Source organism: Zootoca vivipara, chromosome 13 (assembly GCF_963506605.1).
Source record: "Zootoca vivipara chromosome 13, rZooViv1.1, whole genome shotgun sequence".
NCBI lineage: Eukaryota > Metazoa > Chordata > Lepidosauria > Squamata > Lacertidae > Zootoca > Zootoca vivipara.
The window spans coordinates 9,375,088-9,394,855 of NC_083288.1; the positions used below are offsets into that span (position 1 = coordinate 9,375,088).

Here is a 19,768-nt window from a genome sequence, read left to right on the forward strand (position 1 = left end):
ATTTACCAGTAATTGGGGGGGGAGAGGCACCTAGGCCTCTAGGAGTTGGCTGCTATGCCTAGGAGTAGGACAATTCAAGAAAGCAGAACGATGCATATGGTATGGTAATATATCAATAGAATCGTAGAATTGTAGTCGGAAGGGACCACAAGGGTCATCTAGTCCAACCTGCTGCAATGCAGGATTTTTTTTCCTAAGGTGGGGCTTGAACCATGGTTGAAATATTATGCTGATATGCAGCAACGCCTCGGAGCCGTCGTGGCTGCGGCCGTGTCTTGCCTCGCCCTCGCCCGCCCTGCCACCCCCTCTCGCCTGCCCGACCCTCCCGTCCTCTCCAGCCAAGCAGGGTAGCTGCCAACGCTACCAGCCCCAGAAGCACAAGGTGGCCGCTGCTGCCACCGCCACGATGTCATCAGGCCCGTTGGCCCTTTAGCCCCGCCCACTTTGTGGCCCCTCCCCTTCTGTGCCTTGGCCCCGCCCCTGAACGACCATGGCTTCCCCCCCCTAGTTTTGATCCTGGCTACGCCCCTGGGGGGCGCCGGAGGGATCTTGGCACCAGGGCACCAGATATGGTTAAGACGGCCCTGCTGAGACAGGTGGACCACTGACCTGACAGCTTCCTGTCTTCCTATGACTGCTCATGTGAGCATCATACTTTCCATGAATGTGCATAATGGAGAGGGAAATTACAGCAGCAAACTCTGACCCCAGAATAGGCCTGTTTTTTGCACCATGTGCATAGTCCTTACACTGAATGTGTATTGTAGGTTTAAAAACAACAACAACAAGGTTTGATGTTGTGACTCCATTTCTCTTGCTACCTCAACATGCATTTACTCATTCTCTTTTCTATAGAATGGTGTTTTGTAAGGATCATGAGTATTCTTTTATAATTACATAATTTATAATTATAATATTTTATAAATATACTATAATATAATTCTTTATCACACACAGAGACACAAAAATTCTGTTTGGATATATTGCTTTTTATTATCGTTTTATGAATGTGTTTGGGATCTTAGTGCTCAGTATGTTATGAACCTTCAGTAAATTTGTTTGTTTGTTTTTTTAAAAAAACGCATTTACCGTATACCTGATAGTCACCTGGGCAGCTTTTTCTTTTTCTACCTACAGTATCATGATGCTGCCAGATTAGTAATAGACAACCCACTAGGAATTTTAGGCAGGATAAGTACCACTTCCGGTCTTCCTGGGCTGCAAAGGAATGTTACACCCACATTGCCGTCATTCAGGCTTCAGTCCTCTGTCTGTCCACTGGACTCAAGGGGACTTCTGACTAGACATGGAAAGGCTCGCACTGTTAGCTTCATCTTTCTATGGATAAAGACACTTGGGAGATCATGTTTGTGACATGCTCTGAACTCCCGAGACCAGGGGTCAGCAACCTTTTTCAGCCGTGGGCCAGTCCACTGTCCCTCAGACCATGTGGTGGGCCAGACTATATTTTGAAGGGGGGGGGAATGAATGAATTCCTATGCCCCACAAATTACCCAGAGATGCATTTTAAATAAATGCACACATTCTACTCATGTAAAAACACACTGATTCCCGGACCGTCCATGGGCCGGATTGAGAAGGCGATTGGGCGCATCCGGCCCCCGGGCCTTAGGTTGCCTACCCCTTCTTGTGATGCTAATGCTACTGTTTCTTCTTCTGGTTCAACGTTTGTTGCCAAGCAGTCAGCCTCAGCTCCTCTTCCGAGGCCGAAAACACCTCTTACGTGGCACATCGTTGAGCGCTGCTTGCGATGCTTCCAGGTGCATTGCGGCTTGGGGGTTTCGGTTCCTCAAAGTGGGGCCCCGGCTGATACTGTTGCCTTGGAGATCGCTAAAACTGGCCGATGGGCCCACGCCCTCGACATCTGTTTATACTTTCGAAACACATCAGGGCAAAACCGTAACCTGCAGAAAATGTTGGTGCACTCTTAAGAGAGTTGGCTTATTCTCAGTAGAGGACAGATGTCGCTGGACTTTTCTGGTCCCAGCCCTGGATGCGAGAGGGGGATCGCCACACATTTCGATTCAGATAAAAGTCCACTATAACCCTGAACGTTAAAGTTATAGTGTTTCTGGTCTGTGACATTCTGGTGTGTAAGGCTATCCAATTATTCACCCAACGAAGCAAAGCAAAACAAAGCACATCTCCCAATATTGGGCAATTAAGGTAAAGAGAATGTTAAGAATATTGGGCAATTAAGGTAAAGAGACGTATTAAGGGTCAATGGTTAAAAAGAAGTTATAATTTAGAAGAAAGAATGTAATTTTAGAGTTGGAAACTTCAATAATTAGTGAATTATAAAGAATTCAAGGAGGGGGAATGAGGAAGTCTGAAATGTTTAGATTTGAAATTGTAAAAATATGATTATGTCTTTTTATTATTTTTATGGGTTTTCTCTATCCATTTTTTTCTTCACTATTTTATATAAATTGATTAAGAATTATCTATAAATAAGAGAGCAAAGATGTATCTACATGATGCCTAGTTAAGATTTTAGAAATGCTATGAGTTAATTATAAAAGAATGGTAAGGAAGGTAAGTGAAGAACAATGAAGAAATAAGACGTGATGATATTGTTCTAGTTCTTTGTATTTGTTTTTTCTTAAAGTTTTTTGTATTTTCTTTTTCTTTTTGAATTTTTCTTGTCTTCTTTTTTTCTTTATGTAAAATCCAATAAACATTATTTAAAAACAAAACAAAACACATCTCCTTTCAATGTAGACCAAGGAACCATTTTCTTGTGGTTCTAGTCAGAGATGTTACTGAGAGGAGGAGAGAGAACAATCTGCTCCCACTCTGTACTGCCATTGGTAAAGGGATGTTGGGAATTGTGACGCTGCAAGGGCTAAACTTCAGCGCCCACAATTCTCTGAGGAAAACAATGTGCTTGGAATGTGCTTTAAAAGGTATAGTATGTGCACAGCCAACATATGATGATTCCCCAGAAGCAGCTATATTACTGGGTACTATGAACTATTTAAAAAGGTGGGAAAGACTTTGGCGTATAGACATTAGGTTCAGTGCTTCTTATGTGATAAAAGAGAAATTTAAGAAGATGTTTTTCAGGTGGTACCTAACACCATCTAAGCTTGCCAAAATTTACTAACAGAAATCCAACCTTTGCTGGAAATGCAGAAAAGTAGAATGAACATTTTCCCATGCCTGGTGGACTTGCGAAAAATCTAAGATATATTGGGGTACGATTCACGAAGAACTTTAAAAAAATGCTAAAAGTGACTATACAAAAGAAACCAGAGGCATTTCTATTAGGTCTACTGGGGAAAGCTATACCCCAGAAAAAGAAAAGAATCTTCCTATACGCTACAACAGCAGCCAGGATTGTTTTTGCCAGCAAATGGGAGAATGAGACAATACCTACAAAAGACGACTGGTTACCTAAATTACCCTAAGTGAATTTATGGAAATGGCAAAGCTAATACATAAGAATGCAGTCAAATCAAAAACTTAGACAAGAATGGCAATGCTTCAAAGAATATATGGATAAACACTGTTCAAAAAAGAATATGCTGATATGTTTAGATTAAAGAAGGGTTTGGATTTGGATTTGATATCCCGCTTTATCACTACCCTAAGGAGTCTCAAAGCGGCTAACATTCTCCTTTCCCTTCCTCCCTCACAACAAACACTCTGTGTGGTGAGTGGGGCTGAGAGACTTCAGAGAAGTGTGACTAGCCCAAGGTCACCCAGCAGCTGCATGTGGAGGAGTGGGGATGCAAACCCAGTTCACCAGATTATGAGTCTACCGCTCTTAACCACTACACCACACTGGATTAAAGGAGTAAAGTAGAAAAGAAAACCATTAATAAGTCATGTTATAAAGAGATTAAAATACAAAACCCAAAATATTGCATTGTTTTGTAGTACCAAATTGAAAATATATGGAAGTCAAGGTGGAGGGAAGTGGTGGGGAGTGGTGTTGGGTTGTCACAGGGGTGGGGGGAATAAATGGTGTTTGTGTAAATAGTAGTCTATTTCTGTGTGTTTACGTATTTTTCTTTTTTCTGTATCATCAAAATTCAATAAAGAAAATTTATATCTGTAAAAAGTTTACATCAATCAAGCAATCAACCTTTATTTGCTGAGAAGAAAGAGCTCTACAAATCGACAAATAAAACTTGGCATCAATGTGCAATGTATAACCATTACAATAATTCAGCATTGTGACATATATAACTGAGAAATATATGCATTATTTGATATTTCCAGCTGATGAAGATATATACATCGAAACAGGGCCCTGTCCTGGCCTTCATCTGGTTTCTCTTCAACAATTGACTTCAGATCTCAAACTTGATTATGGACTTTTATGGATTCTTTCTCAAGACTATCATTTTCAATATTGTTATGTATTATTGAGTTTGTAACCTTTATTTGAGTTGGTATTTCTGTCAGAATGTATGCAATTGAATGGATTATTGTTTGTTATACTGTAATTTCCTATTGACTTACAAGTAGGGATTATCCCCACAATTGAAACACTCATTGACCAGAGTTCTTGAGTTCTTTTCCTTTGGGGTTACTAATTACAAGAACTCCTAATTATTTAACGCTAGCATTGGGACAAAACCATACAGGCTTAGCAGGGTTGAAGAGAACCAGTCTTATAGCGACGTAGTTTCATAGCTTTTCTCAGATAGTGTGCTATACATATTTTCCAGGGAGTAAGCCCCACTGAAGGGCCGAAGGTTGGGGATGCCTGCTCTAGGACATTTTTATTGACCACGATCCCATTATCCCTTTCCTGGTTAGTATCCCCAAGCTCAGATTTGGTAAAACCCAATATTCATCCCTTGCATTTGATGTTTTAATGCTCATTCATTGAGCTTGGAGAGATCCTTTTGGAGCTCTTCACAACCATTTTAGATTTCACACCTGGAATATTTTTGAGTTACCACCACTTGGTCACCTCACTGTTCACCCCTTACCCCAGATCATTTATGAACAAGTTTAAAATAAGCACACGTCTGTGTATCGATTCTTGTGAGAAGAACCGTCGTCGAAAAATTCGTAAGTCGAAAAGCGCCATTGGAAATGCGATTTCCCATAGGAATGCATTGGAAACGGAGAAATTCGTAAGTCAAAGCAACCCCATCTAAAAATTCGTAAGTCGAAAAATCCCTATCTAAAACCGCCGCGGTTTCCTTTCGGACGTCCCCCATTCATAAGTCGAAAAATTCAGTTGTCGAGTCGTTCGTAAGTCGAGGTACCACTGTACAAAATGCCTTCTGCATCAACTCTATCCACATGCTTATTAACACTAAAAATAGATTTAAAAGATTAGTGAGACAGGATTTATTTTTGCAGAAGCCATGATGATGGTCCTGGTCATTCAACAAGGCTTGCTCTTCTATATGCTAAAAAATAAAATAAAAATCTATTATTTTTATCTTTAACAATGCTTTCCACCAATTTACCAGGAACAGATATCATGCTAATTGGGCTGTAATTTCCTAGATCCCACTCCCACCTATTTTTACAAACTCTTGCGTGAATTTTAGCTACCGTAGTAAAACATCAGCTGTTGTCAGCACTATTTTCCTCTGTTGTTCAGACTCCCTTTCTGAAAACATCCAGTGATGTTAGTTAGGCATGGATGTGATGGTATAGGTTAGGGGGTATCCCCAAAGCTTATTTTGGGTGCAGGGTGTCTGCTACTCTATGATATTTGTCATCATACTGCTGAGCAAAAGGACAGCTCGCTTTCAACTGGTTTGTGGCAGGGCCAGTTGCAATGTGCTGTCAATCACACCAGTCCACAAAAAGGTGGCAATTCAAGCACATGGGCAGATGCCTATCACACATAACAAAAAAGAAATCTTGTGGGAAGGTGGAAATTCCAGATCTGCATCCTGAAGACCAACAAGACTGACCACTCAGATAAGAGACATGAGAAAGTGACTCAGCAAAGCAAAGGAGTGACTCAGCAAACAGCTCAGGGATATTCCGATATTCAGCCCTGCAAGTAGCGTCCTGGCGCAAATCTGGACGTACGGCAACCAATGTTGTAAGTCTAGATTTTGGCGAATTTAAAAACAGGGGTGTGTTTTTTTAGAGTTTGCAAGAAAAGCTCAACAACTTCAGGCAAAACTTAAAAACAAAAAACAAAACCCTGAACAACTTTGCCAAAAAAAGGCTCTTAACTCTCAACTTTTGTGTCCGGATTTTGACTGTTTGAAATATGGCAACCCTATTTAAATGCTCTGTCATCACATCTAAGCAGGCTTTGGGGTAATCAATACATTGAAAGACTCACAAATATGATCTTAGTACCCATTTTGCTGAACTGCACTAGGAATTGAAGCAGTGGGGGAAATAGCGTCATAAAAATGGTTGCCTGGCCTGAAATGGAAGGATATTTGTGTTGCTTTGCAAGAACAGCCTTAAACACCAGAATGCCGCATCTCGGAAAAACCTATAACAGTACAATGTTATATCTGAACTGAAATGTGTGGTGAGATCTCTCTCATCCAGCCAGGAGTGAGAGCCAAAAAGTCCAGTGACATCTGTCCCATACTGAGAATAAGAGAACCAACATTTTCTACAGGTTACGGTTTCAACCTGACTTGTTTCGAAAGTCTAAACAGGCCTCAAGGGAGTAGCCGCACCGGCCAACTTAGAGATCACCAAGGCAACAGTATCAGTCGGGGCCCCGTTATGAGGAACCGAAACCCCAAAACCGCAACGCACCTGGAGGCATCACAAACAGCACACAAATCTTGGAAGGAGGGCTGAAGCTGATGGTTGCTCGACAAGAAGAAGAAGAAGAAGAAGAAGAAGAAGAAGAAGAAGAAGAAGAAGAAGAAGAAGAAGATTATTTTAGGTGTTCAAAGCATGTCACAAACATTATTTCATATTTCCCCACAGAAAAGCAAAGTTAACACTACAATGCTATCAGAAGTTAGTCCCATTGAGCGCAATGTAATATACTCCCAAGTAAGTGGGCATAGGATCGTTGCTTGAAGCATTATAATGTGTTAGTAAAATGTAAAGGGTCTCCTGACCATTAGGTCCAGTCGTGACCGACTCTGGGTTTGCGCGCTCATCTCGCATTATTGGCCGAGGGAGCCGGCGTATAGCTTCCAGGTCATGTGGCCAGCATAACAAAGAGCAGCACATGGAAACGCCGTTTACCTTCCCGCTGTAGCAGTTCCTATTTATCTACTTGCATTTTGACGTGCTTTCGAACTGCTAGGTTGGCAGGAGCTGGGACCAAGCAACGGGAGCTCACCCCGTCACAGGGATTCAAACCGCCGACCTTCTGATCTTAGCAATTACTTTTTTGCCTGGGCGAAAGGAAGATCTTGCAGGAAATGGTTCCCCTATGCCTGAGATCTTCAATGGATCGCCTCTTACTTTGCCAGGCAGTATGACTCAGAAATATTACTGTTCGTTTATTTTTAAAATCTATGAATCCCCTTTCAGACATGCTCTTTTTGTATCAAAATGGAAGCACAATAGAAACAAAATATTATGAAGACCACAAGAAAAGTTCAAAAACAGTAAGAACTTTTATGGCCTGGGATAATTTTTTAAAAAGGAATTTGGCTGGAGCAAAAAATGCGAGCCTGTTGGCGCCAGGTGAGTCTGCCTGGGGGTTGCCACCACCACCAAAGCTTTGGCCAGCCCCCTGCCCCCTGCAACCTAGCTTCGTTTGGTAGGAGCACTCAGAAGAGATCTTCTGAAACATACCTCAGGATATGGGCATGCTAATAGGGTGAAGCCATTCTTTCAGGTTTCCCAGGTACCAAACAGCATAGGGCTTTTAAGGTAAGCACCAGCCCATTGAACTCTGCTGAGAAACAGACCAGAAGATCTTCAAGTACCTGGAAGGTATCTTCCCAGTGACTTCCCATGTGCCGTGTTGCGAATCAGATGCGGTGCCCAAGCAGTCTTCAAAGGAAGCCCCACATACAACACTGTGCAGTAGTCAATCCTGACAGTTATCAGAGCATGGATGACTGTGGCTACACTTGCCCAAAATAGGTTAGTCCACCAGTCTAACCTGATGAAAGGCGCTCCTCGCCATAGAGGCTACCTGGATCTCAGGTGATGAAGCCAGATTTACGACAACCTTCCCCAAACTGGTGTGTTCCAGGTGTGTTGCTGAACTTCCAAAGATCCAGTCAGCTTGGCCAGTGGTCAGAGAATACAGTGGAACCTCGGTTTATGAACACCTCCGTTTATGAATTTTCAGTTTACGAACGCCGCAGACCCATCTGGAACGGATTAATTCACTTTCCATTACTTTCAATGGGAAAGTTCACTTCGGTTTATGAACGCTTCAGTTTATGAACAGACTTCCGGAACCAATTACACCCATGCTTCGGGTTAAGTACGCTTCAGGTTGAGTACTCCGCGGACCCGTCTGGAACGGATTAATCCACTTTCCATTACTTTCAATGGGAAAGTTCGCTTCAGTTTATGAACAGACTTCCGGAACCAATTGTGTTCATAAACCAAGGTACCATTGTAATACTACTAATAATACTGATACCAATATCAATAATACTGATACCAATATCAATACGCAGTGGGTGGTCAGTGTGATCACCCGGGCTAGTGGACCTGTGTCCTATTATGTGACCTTGGAAAATGGGCAAGTTTGGAAGAGACATATAGATCAGCTGAGGCGCCGGGCGCTCAGCAGGGAGGAGTCAGATAATTCATCCCTGGCTAATGACGCACAGCTGCGAGACCAGAGTGAAAATGGCCCAGAGGTGCAGTCACCAGGGGCTTCAGCAAATGAACCAGGGTCTGCTAGTCCTCATGATGACGAGGTACAGGTAGGGGACCCTGAGATGTCTGGGACTCCATCTGTTCCTGACGAAACCCCTATAGCAGCCCCTCCATCACAGGTAACACCCAATCCAGAACCTGTGACACTTGTTGTCAGGAGATCAAGTAGAAGTTGTAGGACCCCACAGTACCTGAGGGATTACGTCTGCTGTGCTCACTAGGGTGGGGAGGGGTGTTGTGTATTGAGTCAAAGGATTTTATATCTGTATTATTATTGTCTGTATTTGCATTAGGATAAAGTAACTGCCTTTTGGTTCCAGAGGGTACAGCTACTATTGGTTCATTTAAGCTGCTGTATCTGGATCCTCTGTCTTATTGGTTTCCTCCAAAAGGCAGCACTGTGATTGCCTGATATTGTTCCCTCTAAAATGTAAACCTTTCTAGCTAGTCCCCCATCCCTATAAATGTAGCCTTCCTGCCCTTAGAGTCAGTCTTGTTTACTTTAATAAAGAAGTGTTACTAGAGAACTGTCTCCAGCATATTATGTCAAGAGAGCTGAAATCACAAACCCCACGTCACAACATGAACCACAAAACTCTCTGAACAGTAACTTCTCCGGCTGTCATAGGGCACTTGTGAACTTTTGAGAAGAGGATCGCTGCCTGAGAGCATGCACACATGAAGCAATGTACTCAGGTTAATACATTGGCAGGGTTTTAAGATTACTTGTAATTTTATTATGAATGGACAGTAAGTAATTCAAATGGTTAAAACTTTACAATGGACATGTAGAGTACATTGATACACAATGGAACCAAGGAAGTCAATCTCTTTTGCCTTGTTTTTGTTTTTATTGCTGTTTGTTTTATTCTTATTATTGTTGGGAAATTAATAAAATGTTATGAGAGAGAGAGAGAGCATGCACACATGAGCATGTGCATTTTTATTTTCATTTTTTTAAAATTATTTGTCCAGCTCAATTTCAAGCATGTGTTGCATTCACCCCAATCTCTGAGCAGTGAGAGACTCCAGGAGTCTCAGCCAGTGCTAAATTCCGGGTTTGGTTTCCTTGGAATGAAGGTCAAACAAGAATGTGGTGCCATTATGACATTGTTACATACCGCCCCAATATCCATGAGAGGTGCAAGATGCCAGGAGTCTCAGGCGTGCATTACCCAGGGCATGTGTTATCTTTTGGACACGTGAGGCACAGCGGAGACTGTGGTGTCTTTATCATATATGGTTTATTTACACCTGAGCCTTGAAGGAAGAGAATCCCAGCATTAGATGCCAAGAGGGTCCTTTCTTCTCTCATAAGCACAGCAGGCTTCGGTTTGCAAACAGAGCAATGAGCCACGGTCTCTGTGTCTTTGTCCCAGCCAGCCCAAATTGTGTTTTCCTCCTCCACCTTCTCCTTGCAAACCCTGTAAAAACTAACTCTTCCCAGCCTATGTCATCCAAAACTGAAATCCCAAACCCTTCATGGCCCTGCCAACTCCTCACCCCTCCTTGCCTGTCAGTTTTCGACCCTCTTTTTGATGGATGGATTAATGACTGGCCATCATCAGCCTTTGTTCCTCCAATGACCCACACTCAGCTAGCTCTGCCAAGCTGGCCTGACTCATTAGCATAAAATGGATCCAGGGGGTTCTGTGCTTGGCACAGTTTGAAGGTAAAGGTAAAGTAACCCCTGACCATTAGGTCCAGTCGTGACTGAATCTGGGGTTGCGGCGCTCATCTCATGTTATTGGCCGAGGGAGCCGGCGTACAGCTTCCAGGTCATGTGGCCAGCATGACAAAGCCGCTTCTGGCCAACCAGAGCAGCCACACGGAAATGCCATTTACCTTCCCACTGTAGTGGTACCTATTTATCTACTTGCACTTTGACGTTCTTTCGAACTGCTAGGTTGGCAGGAGCTGGGACCGAGCAACGGGAGCTCACCCCGTTGTGGGGATTCGAACCACCGACCTTCTGATCGGCAAGCCCTAGGCTCCGTGGTTTAACCTTAATTCATTCTAACTTTGGCTAAATCCAAGAATCATAGGTAACTTGCACCCACAAACTCTGGCACTCAAACCTATCACAATATATGGTTTTATTGTTGTTGTTGTTTAGTCGTTTAGTCGTGTCCGACTCTTCCTGACCCCATGGACCTCATGTTCATAGCTTCGAGAACACTGTCCAACCACCTCGTCCTCTGTTGTCCCCTTCTCCTTGTGCCCTCCATCTTTCCCAGCATCAGGGTCTTTTCCAGGGAGTCTTCTCTTCTCATGAGGTGGCCAAAGTATTGGAGCCTCAGCTTCAGGATCTGTCCTTCCAGTGAGCACTCAGGGCTGATTTCCTTCAGAATGGATAGGTTTGATCTTCTGGTTTGAAGGCTTTGGCTGTTTCAAGTAAAGGCCACACTAAGGGCTTGAATATATAATATATTTTTGAATAATGTTTAATGGATTTTGTTGTACACATAGCACACTAGAACAGTAGAAAATAACCCCCCCAAAGGTACCATAATATGAAAAGCTTGTGATGAATCTCTTTTTTTCTACTTTTTCACCCTGCTTCTCTATTTTTAAACACATGTTTATGAGATCAGGATGAAATGCAGGTGATCGAGATCAGGATGAAATGCAGGTGATCATGGAAGAAGGAGTAGTGATCAATTCTATGATTGCCAGATTCATGAAGTTAGTGATTTCTGAATTGTTTTATCATTGTTATTGGCATATGAAATAAACAACACCTTATGGCAAAGAAAGCATTCAGTTTTTTCCTTTCATTGTAGGGCAGTGATAAGATATATAAGATACTGTTATATTCTGGGGGGAAAACACCCTGTGGATAATTTAAAATAATTGTGGGAGCATGAACACGGAGTTTGAAGACTTTCCCTGATCATCTGTATGGGACAAACCACCATTTCGTTCTCCCCCAGCAAGAAACAAGGAACTTAAAATTGATTCATAAATGGTTCAGATATGGATCATAAATAAACTTGGATTGCCTCTTTATTTATAATTTAAAAGGTCAGAAAACAGGAAATTAAACAGTAGCTGAAAACAATCTCCATGTAATATTTATTTTCTGGATTGGCTGAACTATTTGGTTATTTGAAAGAGCAAATATTTGCATTCATTGGCGCCTCAGGCTCCTCCACCTCCGTGAGCTGGAATTTCCCCCACAGGTGGTGGTTCTGCCTTGAAACAGAATCCTAGCAAGAAGTGACAGTCATTCCCTGCAACCCCGCTCCTCATTTGCATATATTTCCATTCCGGGTGCTTGATAACTCTCCCAGTTTTACCCCTGTCATTCTGAAGCCAGGCTGCCTGGTGGCGATATTATCTGGGAGAACAGAGAAAAGGTTTTATAAACGGCGTCATCATGTCACAGATTTGTTTCATGTTGCTCATCTTGAGTTTCTTTGAGGGTAAGTTATAAGAGGTGTGTTGTTCTGTCCTAGTTTCTCAGGCCAATGTTGTGGATTTAACAGTGTGCTTTTTATTCCTCTCCATCCAGGATCCAGGGGGATCACTCAGACACCAGCTTCTATACAGGCAAGTCCTGGGGACACTGTCAAGATGCAGTGCATAGCTTCCTCTTCTATGAGTGATGATATGTCCTTATATCAGTTTAAACCAGGACAGAAGCCCAAGCTTCTTATTCATGATGCTACGAGCCGTTTTGAAGGCACCCCAGATCGCTTCAGTGGTACCTACAGTAACACTGACTTCTCATTCACCATCAGCGACATCAGTGTCGAGGATGAAGGAAGCTACTACTGTGCCCAACAGTACAGCACTCAGGGGCGTACCCAGGATCAAAACTGGGGGGGGGGGCAAGCCATGGTCGTTCAGGGGCGGGCCCAAGCACAGGAGGGGAGGGGCCACAAAGTGGGAATGTGGGCGGGGCTACAGGGCCAGCGGGCCCGACGACTCTGCGGCGGCGGCTGCAGCCTCTAAATGAACCCCCTAAACTCTCTCACACGAAATCCCCCTGCTCTGAAGCAGGGCCGTCTATAGGCCCGGGTCCAGTGGCGCGGAGTGCCAGGGCGCCAGGCCACCAGGGGCGCCACTGCGCCCGCTAAGAGGCGAGGCGGAGGCCGCCCCAGGCGCGCCTCTCAGCTGTTCAGCGGCTTCAGGCTGCTTTCCGGAGAGGCGCGGGCCTGGGGCCGCCTCCGCCGCGTGCAGGGGCGTCACAACAGGGGGCAAGCAGCACCCCCTGGCCCAGGGCGACCCTACGCCTAGGCTGGGTTGCGCAGGGCTCTGACCCTCCAGGCGGCAGCCGTGCTGTGAGCTGCGCCCGCCGCGCCGGGAAACGGGGCGGGTGGGGGCACCAGAGGGATCCATACCACCACGGCGCCAGGTATGCTTAAGACGGCCCTGCTCTGAAAACACCGCTCCCATCCATTTACAGCTAGCCACCCCCCTGAAAAAACCCTTTGGGCCCCGCTTTCCCTCCTCCAGGTCCCCCCAAAGCCTTGCCAGTTCCCACCCTATATATCTGGGATGGGGAAGGAGCTCAGAGGTCTGCTAGTCCTGGGGGGCCGCCACCCCGTGGCCTGAGAGGATACTGGGGACCCTCCCCCGCCAAGCTGAGACCCTCAAAGAAGAAGAAGCTGCCACCGCCGCTTCCCCATCGCAAGGGAACAAAAGATGGGAAAGGTGGGGTGGCACAGCGCAGGCGAGCCCCCCCCCAGCTGCGACCCTACAGCGGCGGCGGCGGCTCCCCCGCCCTCAACGCCCCTTCCTCGGTAGGGGCAGCAAGGGAGAGCGGCTGGGGGGGGCGCATTGCAAAGAAGGAAACAGCAGCCAATGCCTGGAGAGGGCAATGCACGCAGGGGGAGCGGAGAGCTGTGCCGCCCCCCAAGGCAGTTCCTTTCCTATTTCCGGCGGTGGGGGGCGGCGAGGAAGGGTCACTGCCGCTGGGCTACTCCTGCCACCGGCAATCCGGTGCAAACGCCCCCACGCAGCTTCCTTGCAGCAGCCACGACCACCGCCTTCGGGTGCCGCCCCCCACTCCTCCTTTGCGGGCTTCTGCCCACCAAGGCTAAACTGGCTCCTGTCAGTGCACTTCCTCTCCTGGCCCAGGAGGAGTCTCAGTAGCAACTCCTAACTCAGGGGGGTAGGGGGTGCAGAGGGGGGAAGGGGGCGATTCCCAGCCCACGGCGCCGATGATCGCAGTGCAGCCTACTGGGAGGCAGAGCGCGGCAGCAGCTGCAACCAATGCAGGGAGCCGCGTCTCCTTCGCTTGCCAGCCCAGCAGAACTCTTAGGCAGGAGAGGTTGACGCCCGGCAGGGCTTTCCATTGGGAGGCGCGAAGGCTTTAGTGGGCGGGGATTGGTGCAAATGTAGGCAGGGCGGGCTGAGAGGAGGAGCCGACGCCGAGGAGCCGCGGCACCAGCAGCATTTCCTCCCCCCTCCCCTCCCGTGTCAACAAGCGGGGCGCCTGCGCAGGGTATTTGCTTCCCTAGTCGGGCCCGCGGTTTGGCCTTCTAGGGGGGGCAGCTGCACCCCCCTGCCCCCATGCTGGGTACACCCATGACAGCACTCCTCTCATTTTTGGTGCCGGGACCAAGATAGAAATCGAACGTAAGTCTGTTTTCTCTCTCTGTTGCTCTGGGGTACAGTGTGTCGGAAATCTATATTTTCATTTTTGTTGAGTGTTGGCAAGCATCTGGGCTTCGGGAGAAAAACTACACAAGTAGGGGAACGGACGATTAGGACAGAAAACTGAGGTAAAGTTTAGGATTGTATTTTTCCTAACTGAAGCTGCTAAGAGCTCCGTTGGGTGGTCAGTAAAAAACTTCAGCGTGTGGGGAAATGCTGTGATTCACTCTCAGGAATGGGACCAAACGGGGGATAAAAGAGTGTGCATTTTATTGTTCCCTTGTGTCACCTCTGCCTCTTTTCCCACAATGTCTTGAGCTCTGCATGAAATTGATGCTAGCAGAATTTCTAGCCAAAGCTGCAGTAAAGATGGCAATAACATCTCTAAGTGGTTTAATTTGGTATAAACTAAGTGATATCCAATGGCGAGCCAATTTAAAGAAACGGTTTAAGGGTTTTCAGAACGTAGGGGGTCATCCCAGAAGCTAAACTTGGTTGCCTCTAGACAAACCAATAACAGTTCAGACTTACTGTTTTAAAAAACTATTAATTGCTGAAAACTTGGTGAAGAAATCAGATCACAGACAGAGAAGAGCAGAAAAAAGAGCTGAAAATTCAGTTGAAACAAATTTCCCCTTTCTGCACTTTACCAAGTTTTAACACTGGGTGTTCAGCAGTTGCTAATAAAAACATGTATCCTTCATAGAAAGCACTTTATTTGAAATAAATTACAGTGGGAAGGTTTTTCCCCCACTATCAAGTGCTTGGAAACCAGCCCAGTTCATTTCAGGGGAATTTATTTCAATGTAAACGGGCACAATTTGGAATATTTTGATACCCTTAAGTCCCAATGGATGGCTGGGTGGTAAAAATTAGGTAACTCCTGGGCTGGACTGCATAGAACCAATCCTGCCATCATATATAAACTCATGGGGGGGGGATTCAATTAAACCTGCATAGGATTGGGTTGTATGGCACCACTGGGTATCGATATAGCATCCATTCATCTGCATGAATGGAAAGGAATCCCATGGGAGCAGTAAAAACAGTGATTTATGCACTTGATAAAGTACCTGAACATAACAGATGATTTGTGGACTCATTAATTTGAGAATACATTAATTTGAAAATACAGGTGAGATCATATTTGTCCGTAGTTAAGTCTAACATTGTAACTAAGATGCTAGACATGCCTTATCATTGATTTTCACAGGGATTTTAAGATAATATAAGATATATTTATTGTCATTGTCCCCTTGCGGGAACAACGAAATTACTCGGTTGCTACATCCACTCCGATAAAGCATTCCGCATAATCCAAAATTACAAAAACCTAATTAAAAACAGTGACTGTTTTAGTCTGTTTTAGTCTGACTGTTCTGCAAAAACCTTTGTTAGAAATAGATATAGATATAGCTCTATAGACTAATTGGGGGATCTTTGCCCAAATGGCACAGTAAAGCCCTTGCCCCCCCCTCTTTTGGCTGTAGCGTACCATGCATATAGATGGTGTTGTGCAAATATATTGATTGATCAACAAATACATTGATAAATCAAAATCTGTTCTATCATAGATAAGTCAAGAGGAACCTAAAAAAAAGAAAGCAGGCATTTTTTCAATGTGCTCTATGAAAGGCAACTGGGATTGAAGATGGTATTGATTTATAGCAGAGACAGAATTCTGCAATAAGGAAAGTTAGTGGGGAAAGAAAAAGAGTGAAATTTCAAGGCTCTTTTCAAAGCCAATAAAGTATTTATTTTGTCCCTATGGACATACCAATTGGATGGTGCAATACTTTGCACAGATCAGTTATAGCAAGTAAAATGAAATGTATGTCCTTTATGAAACTTAGAACACAAGCTGATCAACGTTAAGCCTACTGTATGCTTAGCACATGCTTAATTATTTGCCATTGAAATTAATAGGGGGACTTCATATTTTACTGGTTTGGGCCATTATTAGTTACTTTGGCACTTTATGATGGAATATAGAATTTAACTCTCCTATGTGATTAGAAAAGGGTTTAAACAGCACATTTCATTTATAGGATACAAAATGTAAAAACCAAGTACCAAGAAGTAAAGAAATACCTGGACTTACACTCTAGCCAAATTTATAACAATGCACCACACACCAATCCAAGCCAAAGTAATGCAGAATATTTCTAATTTTGCAGCTTTCTGTATGTGTTCTCCCCATGAGCTCAATTTCTCTGTCCCTGCTTCCCCACATTAGGACAGGGCTGAAATGCCCTATGCGGCATCCAGATATGAAAATTGGCCTATGGAGTCTTCTCTCCTGTATTTACTTTACTCAGTAGACTGGAAGATACTACTAGGAAAATGTGCTGAACTATTTCTTTTACAATGACACCTGCCAAACTTTCCATCAGTTCTCTGCACAGCTACTGGGTCTTGTCTGAGGGTATGCTGAGCCCAAATTGTACTTTCCTGCAGTACATAGATTGTCACAAACACTGTAGGATTTTGAATTTCTATGGTTTTCAGAACAACCATCTCCATGTTTCCACAGCAATGAGACATTCTCAATTCAGCAGGGTTTACTTTCAGATAAGGGCACGTACGGCTGCAGTTTGAAGTCTTTAAAAGCTGTTTAATCTGCAGACATAATCAGCAAGAATAAAAGCATTATACCTCTAATCAGTTTCTGAATGTTGGGCTGCTCCTAAAGGTGTGGGGAAAGCAATGATGATGATGATGGTGATGATGATGATGATGATGATGATGATGATGGCAAATCTGAGCCTGAATGCTATTTGCATTTCTGGTCTGATCAAGGTGGCCAACTAGGGGGTGTCATGAAACAGTAGCAAATTCTTCACTTACTTTATTGGGGGGGGGCTTGTGAAAAAGTAGAGGGGAAACTTGTGGATTTTCATTGCCCCAAGCACTTGGTACCTTCACAATTTTTTTGGACAGCAGTGCCATTTGCAGCAAAATGTTTTGAACTAGTATTGCGGTCTTTCAATGTTCCCTTTGTCCCCTGTGGTACACCTGAATGACGCAATATTCCGTGTTCTTGTTTGTTTATGCAGGCAGAGAAGATGCCACGCCATCGGAGTGAAGTGACACACAAAACGTTGTCCAGCCCTCTTGTGAAGAGTTTTCGGAGGTCTGAGGGCTCCAGATAGGCCATCCTGTAAAGCAGGTTCTTCTTTATAGTCATTTTCCTGCAACAAGTTTACCATCTCTATCAGAAATCACCCTTGTATTATGATTGAAGGAAAGAAGTCTTACATAGGTATCTCATATTGCATGTCCTTTCTCTGCAGTCTGTAAATTCTTCCAGGTCCTTTTTTCTCTTACTTATCTCATGTTAATCTTGGGGAATAATATAAAGGCATAAATAAACGCATCATCTTGAAAAGCACGTTGTCTCCCTCCGCTTCTTGTTTTAAAAAAACTAAATAATAATAATTACATACAAAACTAAATAATAATTTCAACATATGATAACTAAACAGAAGCCATATATGTGCTGAAATCATAAAGACATATATGAACCCTTAATCCTTAAAACACCCAAAATTATATCAAGTCATAATAAAATATAAAGAATATAAGGAAACATACATAAATCATAAAGTAACATAAAACACATATATATTCCCCTTCCAGAAAAGAAGAAAAACTATAAGGACAGAAAAAAAGATTTTTTAAAAAAAAAAATTCAACATTTCTATATATCTATATTATCTTCTTAACCCCCCCCTAAAAAAGACTTCCAGCCTTCCCTTTGCCCTGGTCTATCTTAATCCATTACTTTTGTGCATAAAATTTTTCTCTATTTTCCCTTTATTCCCTTTTATTTTGTGCCTTTTATATGTCTGCTAGGAGATTGGGTTTTTCTATCTGTTTTTCCTGATATTGTTTGAGCATACTCTAATTCTAATTCTAATTTTTCTCTAATTTTTCTTCTTTTATTCCTTTGGCCCTCCCCGCTCTAATCGTTAAATTTTGATAATTTATCAATTTTTCGATCCAATCCTCCCATTTCGGTATTATTTCACTTTTCCAATTTTTCGCGATGAGCATTCTGCCAGCTGCCGTCGCATGCATTATTAGCACTCTATCTTTTCCCTTTATTTCATCATTTAATAATCCCAATAGGAATATCTCCGGTTCTTTTTTGAAAGAATACTTTAGAATTTTCTTCAATTCATTATATATATCATCCCAATATTTTTTAATTTTTTTGCAGGTCCACCAAATATATATGTTCCCTGATCTTCTTGGCATCTCCAACATACCAGATGAATTATAATACTTGATGGGGCGGGGGGTTGAGGGGAGAGGGTTGGTTGCTGGTCTTAAAACTTCCACCTGCTCTGAAATGACTTTTCAAGTCCCAGCAAATATGACTGCCTGTGGTCACTGCATCCCTTTATCCAATGAACAGGTGAGAATTTGTTGGTTGGTGCCTTTGGTTGCCATGGTGCACAGTTAGAGGGTACATTTACAGTACCAACCTATATCCGTTTATTTCAGTTAAATTCACATCACCCTGGAGCTTGCATTTTGACACGTGCAAACACACATCCCTACAATGTCCAGGGTTCTCTGGAGGAGGGGGGGTGGCTCTGAAGTCTCTTCTGCACTGTATATTTCAAGTACTGTAGTTTAATAGCTCTGCCTCCCACATAGATTTCTGGGAAATGTGGTTGATTAAGGGTGCTGAGAGTTGTCAGGAGACCCCTATTTCCTTCACAAAACTGCAGTTCTCAGAGTGGTTTGACAACCAGTCCTTCTTCCCAGTGAACTCTGGGAACAGTAGCTCTGTGAGGGGAAGAGGAATCTCCTAACAAACTTCAGAACCCTTAACAAAGGACAATTCCTTGTCTCTAATGCTGTGTCCATACTAGGGCGTTAATGCTTTATGTTAAGGTTACCAGACATCCCCGTTTCCAAGGGACAGTCCCCAGATTTAGAAATCTAGTAGGAAGTTGAAAAGTGTCCCCGCAGTCATTGAAAAAAAAATCTGGTAACTTTGCTTTACTTTAGCTGCTTCTGTGTGTGTGTGTGTGTGTGTGTGTGTGTGTGTGTGTGTACCTTTAAAATATGTATGAAATAAAACATTTGCACAAAAGAGCAGAAAAATCACCACCACCACCACCACCTATGGTAATAAATAACCCAGGCAATGATTTGGAGTCACATCCTTTCCTGCCTACCTAATGTATCTGCAAAGGCAAACTTTCTTTTTAATAAAGGTGCTTTGTTCAACAGCACTTCCGCATTTCTAAAGAGCTGTTTTAGAAATAAAATAAATGAACTGCAAAACTGCCTTCAGCTACAACTGGTGGAGAAAGGCACCCTGAATGGTTTCCTTTGGGTTATTGCGGGAAACATGATGGAAGGGTGTGCT

At 43.6% G+C, this 19,768-nt stretch overlaps 1 gene segment (V, D, J or C); it reads left to right on the plus strand.

Moving 5' to 3' along the window:
* The first annotated feature begins 12,157 nt into the window (after positions 1–12,157).
* LOC132593094 (Ig kappa chain V region 3381-like) lies at positions 12,158–17,467 on the plus strand. The segment is given in 3 exon segments: positions 12,158–12,203; positions 12,293–12,583; positions 17,439–17,467. Coding segments are annotated over 3 exon segments (366 nt in total).
* Positions 17,468–19,768: the final 2,301 nt, after the last annotated feature.